This window comes from Melospiza melodia, chromosome 19, assembly GCF_035770615.1.
Source record: "Melospiza melodia melodia isolate bMelMel2 chromosome 19, bMelMel2.pri, whole genome shotgun sequence".
Classification (NCBI taxonomy): Eukaryota; Metazoa; Chordata; class Aves; order Passeriformes; family Passerellidae; genus Melospiza; species Melospiza melodia.
In genome coordinates this window covers 15,823,501-15,839,916 of record NC_086212.1, presented here as the reverse complement: position 1 = coordinate 15,839,916, position 16,416 = coordinate 15,823,501, and the positions used below count along the sequence as shown (strand labels likewise).

General features: G+C 38.3%; 1 protein-coding gene across 5 annotated transcripts in view; it reads right to left on the bottom strand.

Moving 5' to 3' along the window:
• SULF2 (sulfatase 2) overlaps nt 1-14,862 on the bottom strand; it is an 84,344-nt gene extending 69,482 nt beyond the window's left edge. For 2 of the 5 annotated variants that reach the window (XM_063172696.1, XM_063172702.1), the window contains exon 1: nt 14,758-14,862. Coding sequence is in view for 1 of the 5 variants with exons in the window: in XM_063172704.1 (XP_063028774.1) it covers nt 14,504-14,531 (28 nt within the window). In the remaining 4 variants the exon portion in view is untranslated. Of the gene's footprint in view, nt 1-14,503; nt 14,621-14,757 lie in introns of those variants that run through there. The other 3 variants (XM_063172707.1, XM_063172700.1, XM_063172704.1) reach the window with 3 other exon arrangements.
• Nucleotides 14,863-16,416: the final 1,554 nt, after the last annotated feature.

Genomic DNA, 16,416 nt, shown 5'->3' with positions numbered 1-16,416 from the left:
TTATCCCAGTACAACTCTACTAAAGTCACTTGACTCCAAATTAATACCATAGTCTATTCTTGCCCCGCCATAAGTAGATTCAATTTGGTATTAAACTCATGGGTTTAACAGCTGCCTCTCTTATTATCTTCACAGAGTTTTACTCGGCCAGTTGGGTGTTATAGCAGAGTGACATTTGCAGGCATCAAGACAGTTGGATGGTGAAAAAAAAAATCCAAATTATTCTACATATATTCAAGGCCTGAAACAACAAAAACTAATTCAATAAAATTCAACAGAGCCATGCTTTATTCTTTCTATAAACATTCTCAAAAAGACATTAGCATTGCACTTAGTTTAGGAAAACACTGTGGTATAAGGGAAGTTTCTTTTTTCAGTCTTAAGCATCCACAGTACCTGGGGAGATCACAATGTCTAGTTAAATTCTTCCTGAAAGAAAAGTGGATTGACAGAAGTTACTTGAATTCTGACTCTGTTGAAAACTAGTTGGCAGATGAATTGTTGTCCTTCTCACAACAATTAGGGGGCACAAGGAGGAGAAAAGAGAAAAAGAGGCAGACAATTAAAAGCTTGGTACTTTGTTTCAGAGTTTTTAGGTATATTGTTTAAAAAGAAAACCATAACAGGATGGATTTGAATACATTAAATATGTACTCAAATCGTGGGTATAGTAATGGAATCAGTACCCATAAACAGCCAGCACTAACTTCCTGTAGTCCTTACCCCTAAAGCTGTATGGCAATTTACATTTTCACTTTTGAGAGGAAGGTTTTTGAAATTATATCCATTGGGTTAAACAACTAATTCATGAATGTCATTAACAGACAACTTACAGTCATGTTTAAAAAAATCAAAACTCAACTTTTTTTTTTTTACATATTTGCCTTTTAAATACAAATCTAGTCTCAAATTAACACCATTTTTTCCATTAGTGTTTACACTTCAAACAGAACTACTTTCAAGCACAAATATTGGAGATGAGCTTCTTCACACCATTCCTATATTACAGAATATTTATGCAAAGTATTTTCAGTCCTTTGTGACAAACAGCGGTAGTATCTAAAGTGTCCTCAGGTGCCCACAATGTAGGCAGTGGCAATTAACCCTCCCGCAAGTGTCAAAGTGCACTGAAGAAAGAAATCAAACAAGAGCAGAGTCTCCGACAAGTTCAGTTAGGTAACTGAAATTAGGACCATTACAGAGATAATTTCTTTTCTATAAACAGATAGAGATATTATTTATTATGATATTCATCAAGTAGTATATGAAATCTTCGATGATAATTCAAAACATTTTTTTCCCATTTTTGCTAATGTACATGCAATGAGAGTCATATTCAGTGGAGAGAATTTCTGAAATACTATTTCAGAAATGTTCTAACATTTTCCTTTTTCTGTCATTTTCATGCTTCCCTACTTCCACCTCAAAAAGTTAATCACAGTTCATTGCATTGTGAGGTACTCAGAAATTACTTGTGATAAATGAATGCATGACATCAGACTGCCCCATCAACAAGAGGGCAAAATTACTTTTACTCACAAAACTTAACCTGAACACATACCACAGGAGAACATAAACCAGAACACAGTATATTTTTCTTACATGGTCTTGAAGGAATTAAGGTTCAGCCTTCGATCTGAAAAAGTTGTTCTTGGCTTAATAGCAGCAACTGCAGATTTGTACAAATTAATAGAAACATCAGATATATCTATACAGGAATAACTACTCTCATTGATTTCTTTTTAATCACAAGGGATATCACTGAGCTCAGCATTTGAAACATATGAAAAGCATACTCCCAAGCCCTTTTAAAAGTTTGCAATCTTTTTTCAACCACTAACCAAGAAAAGCAATTCTCTTATAAATTTATGAATAAGGGAATTACACTGTGTGTAATTCCAATCTTCTCAGTCACAGCTGGTTTTTTCCTCTAGCAGTAGGAATACTCAGAGTTGAAATAGGGAAAGGACCCATGGAGACCACCATCGAATCTGAAATCCTGTTAAACAGCTAACAATACCAAAACTAACAGACCCTGACAGAATAAGCTCATAAAAAGAAAGACCAGGGACTAAGCTGTGGAGCACTTTAACTGCCATTATACACAGAACTCCCTGTACTCTCAGATGACTGACAGAAAAAGTTCTCATTTTCAAGATGCTCCAGTCAATAAAGAGAGAGGGATTTAATATCTCACAATTTAAAATTCCTTTTGTTTCAACTTAATTTTCAAGAAAACCAAAACAAGACAGAGGCTGATATTCTACATCTTCTGCTGCCATAAGAAAAAAAACCAAAAAACCTCCAAATATCCCAAGAAAATACAGGACACATTTTCGTCAATTAAGTTTAGGCACAAAGCCACATTGTAACAACATAAGAAACCACAACTTAGTATTATTTCTACAGATTCACTCTTTTTTTCACCTTTATGAAAAGGAGAAGGGCTGCAGTGCCCAGTAGGATTCAGTGTGGTGGATCTTTTACGTACATGCCCTTAAAATAGAGGAAAAAAAATCAGTTTAACCACCAGGTAGGATATATGCTAAGTCCCATCTAGATGGCAGTGGTTTCACAGCAAACAACACCACTTGTACAGTCCTGTCTCAGGATAAATGTTTTTATTATGTTCAATTTGTTTTACAGGTAACAAGGAAATGAGGACAGATAAAAGAGAATGCCAGTTCTTTCCAGCTGGTGCAGGTAGATAGATGATCTTGAGCAAAATTGCAGAACATATCCATGGCATACACTGCGCAAAGACACTGCTTATTTGGTGTGGTGCTCGAAGCCACCTGACTGAACAGAGAAAGTTCCCAAGAATCTGTTAATGGAAATTTCTCCTGTCCCTCTAGATATTGCACATTTGTAACATATGATCATCAAGAAGTGATTCTTATGTCATAAAAAGTCCCAAAACAAAACAAGTGTCTGAACAAGTGTCCTGTGACAGCCCAAAGCTCCACGTTCCCCTGCCAAACCCATCTCTCTACACAGACAACAAAGGACTCAGGATTGCTGTAGAAGTGTTTGTCTGTTTTTTGCAGAGCATTCAAGAAGTTGTTTCTAGCTGTTCTTGTTGCTGCCACAGGTAAAACAAAAAATAAGTAAGGATTTTATCTCCAAAAGAAATTTCTGCTAAAAACTTCAAGGAACAGGCAGCACAGAAAGGATTGGCTCTAGAACAGCTGTTTCTCAAGGCTTCACCCTGTAAGCACTCGATGTTCTAATTGTCAGAAAATGCTCAGGTTGTTTTGAATTATGCATTACTTAACAGATCTGTAACATATACAGTATGAACTGCTACTATGAATGGGTGTGAATAACAATTCCACGTTTTTTAGCTGATTATTGTATCACTTCACTTCCTTAAAAAGAACATATACTTCATGGATGAGCCCACCCAGGTGCCAGAGAATCTCATTTACATCAGAAAAGCAGTACTCAGATCTACCCTTAGACAAGATCTTCATTATTATTTTATGGTTATATTCAGATTTATTTGCATAACACATCCATTCAATAATATAATTGCATCAGCTGCAAACTTCCCTAACAACATCTGTACTGGCTCTAGCTTAATTTAAAGCATGAAAAAGAGGGGAGTTTCTGGGAAGCTGCCAGTAGTAATGTCCTCCTGCACTTTAAGCAAATAGTTTGTTTCCTCCACAGGAGACAGATCAATACTCAAGAAACAAAAACAAAATCAAGAAAAGCTAAAAGCTTAGTCATGTAAATCAGGAGGGAAGAAAAGTGAAAGAAAGCTCCTCATTGGCATTCTAAAACTTCTGCAGACCCCCATGGCCCATTAGCTAATTTCTGTTAAAACACAGAGCTCTGGAATGATAAATGCCAATGGCACATTTCTAAAGGTTTGTGGTTACTGAAATAAACATGCCCCTGTTCCCAGGACACCAAGAGACAGAAAATTAACCAGAGGTTAACTGGGTCATTAGCTATAGCACAATATAGGTCACTGCAGATTTAATTTAGTTTGTATTCGGCTAAAGAATCAAATACAGCAACCAGTTCTCACAGCAGGAAAGCACGTAACTTATCAGCATGCTGACGTATCTTAGATACCAGGGCACCATGTCTGTCATGATTCATACCAATTTTAACTGATGTCACATTATTTTGATGAATTGAAATACAGCATCTACACACACGCATACAACTTAAATGGTTCTGAATCTAAGTATTCAAATACATGCACAAATACTGAATACTAAACATCAAAGGTTTTCCTCCAAAACAAGGTTGGCAAGAAAGTAGCCGACACAAACCTAAAAAAAAAGTCATGTGGGTTAAGAAAAAACCCAAAACATTAGGCTTTAATGAGTTTGATCAGCACCCAAATAACATCATATAAGTATTTCGTCTCAATATAGTCTCTTATAAACAACATACCTCAGCAGCTCTAACATGAGAAGCCCAATAGCCCAAATGCTGCAAGAATTGGTAATACTGAATAAACATTTAGAACCTGTTAGTACCCCACAGATATGCATCAGTCTGCCCTAAGGAAGAGGATTTTGAAAGTCTGCATAAATTATCAAGAATCCCATATAATGTATTTCAAACCAGAGGGGTCGATTTACTTTTTTTAAGTAGATTGATCTTAAGGCCTTGAAACAAGATTAGACAGAATAAAACAATAAATAGATTTAAGCAAGCACTTTGAGATCTTTAATACTCTGTAGTAAAATTTTTATTACAAGTGTGTAGCTCACCTAGAATTCAGAGACATCTAACACCTGCATTAGTAACTTACAAACCTAAAGCTTTTCTTCACTTCATACAGAGCTACAGAAATATGGCTCATGAGTTCTCTTGCCAAAACTTGCATCAAGATCAGAATTTAAAAAGAAAAATAATAAATCAGCCTTTAACAAAATTCCATTCCATAGTACTATTCAGTCTAGCTTCATAATCACATGAACATACAATTTCTGCAGCACAGGGTTTTAGAGCAGATGATGTAAAACGTAATAGCATTTAGACATCAGAAGAATCACCAAGCAAATCATCCTGTGGAATCCTTTGAACCCTTCAGGGAAATCCCCAGGGCCTTGCCCTGGAAGAATATACCATAGAGTCACCACCTAGGCTGAAAGACAAGATTTCCCCATGGAACCTTGCCACACTGTGATCCAGCCCAGTTTACATTCCCTGTATGTTCCTAAGACTCGCGGTTACTCCTTCCCCTGTTTCCTCACGGGTTGTGATATCCCTGGTGGCCGGCCGTGTCTTCCCTGGAGGCCAATGGCCTTTGCCCCGCCCTTCGTGCCGCCCCCATGCCCTCAGATCACTGCCCCCGACCCGTACTCAACCTCGTGCACAACGCACAGCCAGGTCTTTTGCTCCCGATTCCCTTTCGGCATGCTGGAACAAACCTTTGCTGCAACTTATCATACAAAAGGCCCTTCTGCCTCTCTTTGCTGAGCCAGCTGTGGTGAGTGTGGTGTGTGGACTAGACTGCTTTGCCTGAATGCCTACCTAGGCAGCTTTTCCACAGGAGATGCTTATTGGGAAATAGGTAGCAGCTTCCACTGTCTAAACCCCCTTGCTGCTACAATCCCCCAATACAATATGCTTTCCACACCATATGCTTTAGTGTTATTGTTTGGAATTTGTTCTCCCCCCATCCTCCAGCAGATGATGTGGAATGTTCAGTAACATCTAAAATTTATAGTCAGCTAAATGTTATTACACTCCTGAGACATCTTTTTACAATACAGTAATAAATCAACCCATAAAAGGCTTCCTGGGAAATTAGTTTATTAAGTGCCTCAGTTCTAGGCCTACTAAGAGTCAAAGAAATCCTCATCACATTCCAACTTAACACAATGACCTTCATAATATACCAAACACATTCAGAGGTCATCAGATAAGCAATTCTAAATGCTGCTGCTTCTGAATACAAAGGTTACATGGGACTTAGAATATAGTTTTAAATTAACGAGTCTTACTGGTTTTATAAAACTAAGCCACAGAGAATCATTGTTTTCTTTCATTGGAAATGTTATCTCTCAACCTGCCATTTTTCTAAGAATTTCCTCTCTTTTTCAGCTGTCTTTTTTTCCCCAAACAATCTTATTCTAGTCATAGTTACGCACACATCTTCAAGTTACCTTCTCTTCATATCACCTTACTGATCCATACTCAACAAAGAGCTCAAAAATGCAAACTGCCACCCAAAAGAAAGCTTCAAGAATCTTTGTGAAAAGTGCAATCCAAACATAAATTGTCAAAACAGTAATACAGGTTCAATTTAGTGAAAACATTCATTTATAGGCAAAGAAATTCCATCAAGGGTTACTAATTGTGACATGTAAACTCAGTACAACTTGCAGAACTTACTGAGCCATGGGGACTTCTCAGTATCATACCTCTTTACATCTGTATTTTTCTTACATGCTAAAGTGCCTATTATCAGCTGCAACAATAGAATACAATGAGCTTGATAGCTCATTGTACTAAGGCTGTAACTGCCTTAGTATGAGAATAAGAATATTGGATTAGGCCAGGGCATTACTTAGTTCTGGGCCACAGCAGATATCTTTACTTTTGAGATTCTTAAAAAGGTATTTTTTTAAATAGACCAAGAAAATACACACCAAGTTATTTTCCAATTTCTGCTGATACAAACTGAGATACTCCATTGCTCAAAATATGTTTTCACCACCTTCAGTACACGCATGATAATGCTGCTTATAAACCCACCCCAAAATAAGGTCTTGAAACCTTATTTTGCAACATCATTGGCCTATTTAGTAAGGTAGAAATGGATAATGTGCCCCTCAACTATGTAAACATGAACATAGCTAGGAAAGTGGCTATTGTGGCACGCTCTCTCTCACCTTTTCTGTAATTTAAAGAGACTAACTACTTCGAATTTGTCACACGAGGTTTTCTAAAGAAGGAAAGAAAAGTCAAGGTACTCAAGTAGAAGTCTGACAGATCAGAAGAATTTGCAGTGAACTGCATTGTACTTGAAGTGATTTCTAGCTCAGCCTTGCATTTTCTGCAACTTACACACCATGAACAGGATTACTGTAGTATCATGATTAAATCCTACTTTAGAAATAAAACAAGTTCCTATCTGCAGTAAATAATTTCACCTTTGAACTCAACATTTAAGGCTCCTACCACAAAGAATAGTTGACATCTTCTGCAGAGGTTTCCACTTGAAGCACAGTAACTTCTCTATTACTGGTTTCTACAGAATACATGCTAACAAAGGAAAGAAGACAACACAGAACAAGTATAACAGTTCTTTCTTTAGTGACAATATAATTAAAAAAGTAAACTTGGACTATTTCCTTCAGAACACAGTACAACACTCGAAACACATTTAACCAGGAGGAACCAGACACTCTTCCTAAGGCTACTGTAAAACAGGAACAGAATCTGGGATCAAAGGTTCGAAGGAAGCTACTTCTGCAGCTGATGATCTTCCTTTCTGTGTCAGCAAAGTACAGAAGGTGAATACAACAAACAATTTGAACACTGTTTTGCAGTATCAGGGTCTATTCTAGGTTATAACCTTTCTAGAGGTCGCAGGAGTTCACTCAAAGTTAAATTAATTTATAGATGACATTATTTTTCCTTCTCCCCCATCTCCCCACAGATGATGATTCATTTCTTCTGATTGATTCCTCTACTGGAAACATTTCTTCAAAATAGTAAAGCGCAGGATTCTTGTCAGAATAGTGAAGTGCAGGATTACAAAACACAATTTTCTGGGAAGCTGACATACACTCAAACATTTCATTTTAATTGACTTGAACTTAATAAGCTTAGTTTGTGTTGTGCAAAATAAATCAAAACTAGACAGTTCATTTTCTCACAGCGTATAAGAAAAGGACAGGAAATAGCAGAAACCAAGCGTATAAAAACTGGCATGTTGTAGTTCAGTGTTTTAAAATCCTGATCTGCTAATTGTGAGACTTTTCTCACCAAAAAATAAAAATTAAGACTTTGATCAAGAGTCAGATTAACCGAGTCAGTGAGATAAATCCAGAGCAGGTTTCTTAAAAACAGAGACCAGAAGCTTGAAAGACATTTAATTGTCCTTATTCTATGATGCTTTCAAATTTCATTTCAGGTTTGATTTGGGGATTTGTTTAAATTCAAAAGCACAACTGAAAATTTTGTTTAATACTACACCACATAACTACACTGCGTTCATTAGTATTAGTAACATATATGCTACACACCAGTACCAAAAAGATATTTCAGTTTTTGTTGCTATGCACACATGTCTGCAAGGATAATCAGCATACTGGAAAATTCTGACCTTGGTTTAGGTTTGTTTTAAATCAAAACCACTTTGGAACAGCGGTTTCCCATGGATGTTAGGTGCTCAGTGCCAACCATCTTGCTCTAAGAGGCTGCCTGAAGTGAAATGCAGAATACCATCTAACTACACACTAGGTCATGAGGATGAAGCTGCTTAACATCCACTAACATGTAAATCAAGAGCTCAAATTTAGTGTTAATAGCTTCTCTGCTTCTGATATAAAACTTCCTTACTACATAGTCGCCATTAAATTTTTTCACACACGTAATTAAAACAAAGGACTAACTTAGCTTTATCCACCACAGTAGTCACAGAACATTTTTGATAGTTAAAAGTTAAAGCTTCCAGTAATTCTTAATATTTTTTTTAAATTTAATATAACCGTTCTTTTAATTGATTTAATTATAACATCTTCATTCTTACAAAAACTGGCAAAAAATTTTGAGGTATCTGAAAATTATTTTTACAATTTTGAAAATTACTTACTATCAAGGCTATCTGGTTCTTTGCAAACTACACCCATATTACAAGATAAAAGCAGGATGAACTCAGTTTTATTGTTTGATAGCACAGTAACTTCAGCTGTACCTTTAATGAGATAAATGGCACTGGCTGAAATATATACTCACACTTTAGAACATTGGCGCAGAAGCTATAAAATATACTGAGAAATTATTCTAGATAATAAGCTACTCTAAATGCATGACATTGTTGAAGTTTTTATGATCTGTAGCTAGCAATGTTAGTACTCCAAGATGAAACCACAAATCCTTAATCTACTAGAGACAGGAAGAGTAAAAATCACAAGGATTATCTGAAACTAGATTAAGTCTTTCCCTAAAGCCATGGTTAATGCATTCACCAATTAAACATGTAAGTTAGTATTACAGTTAGCCATCTGATGGAAAACAACTTAACAAGTGAACTAAAATTGTTAAAAACTAAAAGACAGTCTCAAAATTTTCAAGACTATTACAAGAGGAGCAAATTGAAACTACACCATTTTTCTAGAGTGAAGTGCTGGACTACTTGCCTAATAAAAGCAGGACAAATTCCAATTCAACAGCAGTGCCCGAAAGAAAGGAAGACACCAACACACATATTAAGTATGCAAATCAGTCTCCAGCTTTTTTTATAGAGGTGAAAATGAATCCTCTTGTGCTTAGAGGGGAATATTTTTGTCTTGCCACAGAACAACTTCCAAAAGAATATTTACATTTTCTACAGTCTGCAATCTTCTCATTTACCATTTGTTAGGGCCCAAAGATCTTTTACTGTACATAGGCTGTTTGCATGTTTAATGATCATTTTAACAAATGTCACTGTCTGAATTTAAAAATCAATTAATATTGCTGATGTTGGTAATTTAACACTATTAATATCATAGTGTAAACAGCTACAGAACCTACAGGATCTTGTACTGTATCTAAGTCTGCTGGTTGCAAGTCTGCTCTCCAACAGACAGTACCAAGAAAATAACCCATACAAATATCACAGGCAAGGTAATTTAATAGAATTTCTAATGATTGCTTTAATCTTACAGTTAGACTGTCAAACAAGTATGACTAAAGACAGATTATTAGGTAGAGATTTAGATGTACTACTTAGAACTCATTTATCTACTCTTACAGATGTCTCCACTTTCATTAGTGTGCTAGGCTCAGAAACAGTTGGAAGACCCCAACTGGATCACAGACACCACTGCATCATGATACTGCTAGATATCCTACAAAAGATGAGGATTGACCCAGTGAATTAGAAGGTAGAAGACACATTGCAGTGCTGTCTTTGATGGCAACCATACTGTCTCACACTTCCGTCTGCACAACTAAGTTAAATTTTTAAAGTAATTTGTCTCTGCACATATTATCTATGGAAAAAAAGCTTTCTAAGAGCAGAAACATATCATTCTTCTCTTAACCACTCAAGTCTTCCACATTGACTACTTCTTCCTCCAATAAAGAATGGATGACAAAGGAGTCCAGTTATTTAAGAAGTCCTTCAATGGTGCTGTACTGCAATACATAGGAAAATAAAAAATTAGGTACTAGTCTTCTTATCATGTTGTTGGAGAAGTATTGAAACTTTAGTTTTTAGTATTTTGGCACCTTAACTTTCCTTAGAAGCAAGCTGCAATTTCCTAGACTGCATATTTCAGTCACAGTAGTAAAATATACAAGTTTAGGATCCTTACATTAAAATTATAAAAAGAGAGCAAACCCACCCTAAAACACACTCCCGTCCTTTTTGATTGTGTTCTTTCTGCCCACTGAAAGGCAGAAACTCTGGAGTAACATGCAGGTAATTGCAAATAAAGATGCATAAAGAACTTTACATTGTTAACACTTCAACCACAAAGGCAGAATTCAAAAGAAAAATAATAAATCTATAAGAAGATCTAAGAAAATCTATATAACAGGCCAATTGATCAGGACTTTCAGATACCAAAAACCCATAAGGTATTTTCCTTATTCAGTTTCCACACTGAAAATAACATCAGCTTCTGACACAACTCAGCATCTTTTAGATGCACAATCTTCCTTTCCCAAATACTACTCAAAATCACAAGTTCTTATATACAGCAATTTAATCTATTAAGTTGGAGAGTCATAGTCAATGACTCAATTACAGAGATTATCAGAACTGTCAGATCACAGTAGAACTACACTCTTTACAGAGCTTCCTACCTCAGGGATCAGTAATTTCAGTGTTTCACAATGACTGCTGCCTAAAATCTTCAAATAAGAAAGACAGTTAAATCTTTTCCTTTCAGAAACTCGAAATAAGGTGCTGCACATTTCTAAATGGAATACGTCTTTCAGAAGCAATGAAATTTCATGTAACACATATGTCATTTCTTGATACATTAGACCATTCATGTCTTACATATTGATATTTACAGTTGCTTACCATCACCACAAAGTTGCAACCTTCATTTCAGCATACTATATACAAGTTAGCAACAACTAATAGCCTGATGGATTAACTTTATTTTGACACTCTCTCGCAACAATCCATTAAATATGGCTAATCAGTACTAGTGATTACTCATCAGAACTTTTATTTCAGTTCCACAAATGGCTTAAATTCACTGAACTTAGAGCTGCTATTCTGATTTTACTGTGAAAGATGAACTAATGCTAGAAAACACACACAGAAATACAAAAGAACAAATAAAAAGTAGAATAACATTTTTACAGAATTCAGAAATATTACACATCCTTTTTCTTCCTACAGAGGTCAGCCACTAATTAGCTGAAATCCTCCTTTATTGAACTTGTACTATCATTTCAGAATTTCTTCCCACACACCATTTAAATGAAGGGTGAGGAAGGGTCATGGGGACAGGCAGTGGAGAAGCAGTTAAGCAGCAACAAACTACATGGAGAAATTCAGACAATTTCCAAAAGTTAAACAAAAATCCAAGTGTATAAGAAATTCATATAAATGGGAAGTGGGGGGCAACAGGAAAAGAAACAAACAAGCAAAAGAACAAACACCCCAAACAACACCAAAAAAAAAAAAAAGCCAAAAAACCACACACAAAAAATACCCAGACAAACAAAAAAAGACAAAGTAAATCTCACTCATTAAGCTTGTCAGGTTTCAAATTAAATCATGGTTTGTACTAGATTAAACTCAAGATATTCTCAAAAATGTAAGCCTATATATCATTCTCTATTATGTCCACTCCAGCCTGAAAAACTAACCCAGCATACTGATAAAAAATGAGAACATACTCTGTCAAGAATACTGCAAGAGACGACTAAAAAGGCAGGTTTTATCCACTCTTGACGAAAATTGGCAAAGGCATGGAGTATTCTACCCAGCAGTATGATCTCACTGAAATCTTTAACCAAGATTCTTTGATGCGCTTCTAGAAGTTATCATACTTTCACTCAATTCTAAATTTCACAGTAAGACAGCATCTTCCGATGGCGGAAGGAAGTATGTTAACAGGAAAAAAGTGAAAAAAATACTGTGCTTCACTGAGGAGTTACAGCTGTTTTAAAAATCTTTTAATAATTTTACAGCACTTTATGCTCTCTAGTCCGTAGAGAAGATGTAGCAAGTATCTACAAGTAAGTTAGAGATATCTGGCTTTCAAATTAATTACTTCTAAAAACAATTTTGAAGGGAAGGTAAAATATAAATTTGCACCAAGTTGTAGAGTTTTTTTGACATTAGATATTAAATCGAGCATCACAAAAATACATATTTCTATTACACAGCAAAGTGTTTGCTTTATTCTATCACCTTCTCTCTCACAGCACAGAAGGCGCTTACTCATTTATAAATCAGTTATATTTGCAAATGTGATATCACCAAGTCTGTTTGAATTACCGTTTGTAGATAAGCAACCATAACTCTTCCAACCTGAGATCCTTATAACAGAAATGCTCAAGAGGAAGTCACAATAGTGAAATACATAGACTTTCTTAAAAACAAAACATAGCCAGAGCAAAACATCATCCATTACAACTTAACATTTTGTTTAATGAAATAATATCAGCTACTTAGGTAAAAAAAAAACTACAGACATTTTCCTATCCATTTAGAAGAAATTATGGAGAAGCTGGTAGTGAAAGGGGAAACGAATCAAATTAGTTTATGCAGTACAGACAAATGCTTTCAGCTAGAAATTACCCAAAATAAGACTTCTTGCAAGGAATCTATTGAAGAAAAAAAAAAAAAAAGAGAAAACTAAAAAGCCCATCAAATAATATATAGCCAAAACACAAGCACAATTAAAAGTGTCTTTTTTTTTTTCAAATATCCAAGTCCAGGGAAAAAAAAAATCCAACAAAAGACTTGAGACCAACACTCTATTTTCTGAATGACTCTAAAACAAACACCTACAAACCCCTCCAAATGCAAATGACAAAATATCCACACTAGGGGAACCCTGTGATACTGGAAACCTGGCCTTCAATTCCATGATTTGTGTTGAAGAGTGTACAGAGTTCACCTAACAGAGATTAAAAATAAAGCCGTCCTACTTACACTAACATTTTGCGCATTTAACTTCTCTCATGTTCCCTCCCACCCCACCTCCAAAAAAAAACAAGAGGAGCAGATAAGGTAAACTGAGATGGTAGCAAGGACAGTTTGGCTTTTGAACAGCACATTTAAGCTTTTCAGTTTCACTGCTTTAGAAAATTTTATGAAATGCAAGGATTAGTTAAAGTCTATAAAAAGGATTGACTCTGACTACTCTAATAATACTTTAAATCTAAAATATATGCTCACTGGTGTCAGTTTTACTTTCACATAATGGGAAATTCAAAAGAAAAACCATACATTAGTGGGGATAAACTACAGAATATTTTTGTGCAAACTCATTGAAATTATTCTTGGAGAGGAGAGAGAGAAGGAAAGAGAATTGCTATGTACATAGCTAGCACAAAAACAAACACTCCAGTTGCATCCTTCAGAGAACTCAACCACTTTATACTCTAGTGCATAAGTTCTAAAAGCACGGCCTGCCATGCCTTATATCTTACATGCACTGAGAATAAACGCTATTGCACTGCAGATTAATTTTGGAATGCAGCTGCCACTTAACCAATTTAAAGGCTTTTCACAACTCTCTGATGGTATAAGAAGACATTCACTATTAATAGGAAAAAAACAAAAAAACCAATTTATTGCCATGGTAAAAGTTTTGGAAAAAAACATGGTGTTTTTACCAATAATTTCCTACTAAGTTTAACATTAGTCACAGAAAAGCATAATCACTTATGCATCCATTTACATGTCTGAAGGTTGGAGAAAACAAAGGAGATGACACAGATGCTGCACCTCTGCATGCTTTAACAGCCATACATGATTTTAAAACAAACCAACAACATCAACTAAAAAAACCAAAACACAAACAAACAAAAAAAACTCTGAGAAAAAAATAGTCCTACAGCCAGATTTATGCCTGGTGCCTTGCAGGATTGTTGAACACACCAGCATAAGGCTAGAAATCAGAAGTTTTTAGTACAGGACGTTATTTGCCACTGTCTCACAGACTGACCTTGGGCAAGTCACTTCCCCGGCATCTCAGCTCCCCACCTGACAGTCCGGCCCCCACTCTCCACTGAGCGCCGAGGACCGAAACCCGGTAATTACTCACTACAAGCGGCTCTGCATGGGTGAAGCTGGAATATAGGGAAAGGGGGAGCGGGAAGAGGGAGCAGCGGTTCCCCTCACCTATCGGTGATAAGAATTCCCCCGGCATGGATTCCGTCTCCCACCCGTGAAGCCTTTCCCCGTTTCCCCAGCGCACCGGTTAGACTGGAGGAGGCGGCGGCTGCGGCTCCCGGCCCCAAGCGCGGGCGGCAGCCGCGCCCTCCGGGCCTCGCGCCCTCCGGGCCTCCCGCCCTGCCGCAGGAGCGGCCCCAGGGGCCCTGGCCGGCTGCCAGTGGATGCGGCGGCACTCGCAGCCTCGCCGGGCGAACACTCACAGGTGCTGGAGCCGTGAGAGGCGACCAACGTTCCGCAGCGGAGGTGATCTCGGCAGCCCGGCGGGAGGCGAGAGATCTGGGCTGTGGGCGCTGCGCCCCTGCCGCGGAGCCGCCACTGCGGCGCGCCCGCCCGCCCTTTCCCGCGTCGCTGGCCAATGCGGGCCGCGCCAGGAGCCGGCTTGAACCATCTGTTGCGAGGCGCCTCCCCCAGCCCCTCGCCGGGGGCTCCCGCCCAAGCGCAGCCAAGGAGGGGCAAGCCTGCAGGGAGCCCACGGCCCCTGCAAGGAGCTCTTCGCCCTGTACGTCTCGGGGGCTGGGGTCGAGCTCCGCCTCCTTGTCGCCCCCCAGGAATCGCCCCGTCCCGCGGCTGCCGCTTCTCTCTCAGCGTTCGGCTCCCCTCACAGCGCGCTCGGCGCCCACCCGCCCGGAGAGCCGCCTCACGAGTGCCAGGTGGGGCAGCGAGAGGATCCGGGATGCCAGGGAGCAGAAGCTTCATGTGGGACTGATCCTCCTCAGGTGTGTAGGCGATAAAATCCCGACCTGATAAAATTTTTGCACTTCCCACCTAATAACAGGAATTCTCCACATGGAATGTTGCACGGAGAAATGTGTCTCATCCTGCTTCGTTGTGAGAAACAGGGCTCAAATCTGTCTGTTTTTAGACTTAGACGTTTCTTGTGATCAAGCTCTCCCAAAAGACTCAAGTCTCTTTCACTATTTAACGGGTTTGAGTTTTAGCCTTTCACGTTCCCAGTCGGAGAGTTTTCCCACAAACATGATAACAGTCTATCTGCCCAGTCCTTTATTTTAGGTCTTCACCCCAGGCAACAGTAGTTGAGATACTTACAGCACAGGTGTAAAATTTCACCAAAGCAGAGCAATAGTTCTTGTTTTACTTCTCTTTTTGTATTAATAGTTTCCTTGTTGCAGACCTCTCTGATTATGGTTTTTAACCAAGTGCCTATGTTTCCTGTCGATTCTGCAGAGAAAATCCAGGGACTAAGACACTAGCTTTATTCGAACAGGTTCTAGAGTAACTTTTTTAGGAAGTCATGTCAAGAAAAAGATGCAGTTTTCAGTATGCCTTTGGAGGAGGTGCAGACAGAGCTGACAGGGTGCCTTACCCATCTTCACTGTCAGTTTGTGACAAAGTCTGCCTGTGTTTACCAAACAGCATTCACGGAGGAAGACATAAAAGGAGCCCTCCAAATTTGCACTGAAGCAGATGAGAGTACTGACATGAGCTGTTTGTTCAGCTGGAGGGTCCCGAGCTGCACCAGGGAGGGTGTGATAAGCCCCTGGCAACGGTAACAGCCTGGCCTCCTTCATAGTAATGGCAGTGCTTATGGCTCTACGCCTCAATTGGCCATCAGCAAACTCTTTACTTAGGTGTATGTCTGTGTCCAGAGTTCCAGAAAGGTGAGTTCTGGGTTTTCCTGAAGTATCTCAGAGTGAAGTTCCACCCATGGAGAACGCAGTACTGAGAGGAGGAGAAGAGAGTGCTTCTCCTGCTCTGCAGTCCCTGCTTTTCTCCTGCACCTTGTGGTGATTTGCTGGACCCTGCTGTGAGGTGATTCAGCTTGCTAACTGAGCAGAATGCATGCCACTAAAAGAATGAAGAGATTGCTGCTGAGTTAGCAAGCTGAACCAGTTCAAGAG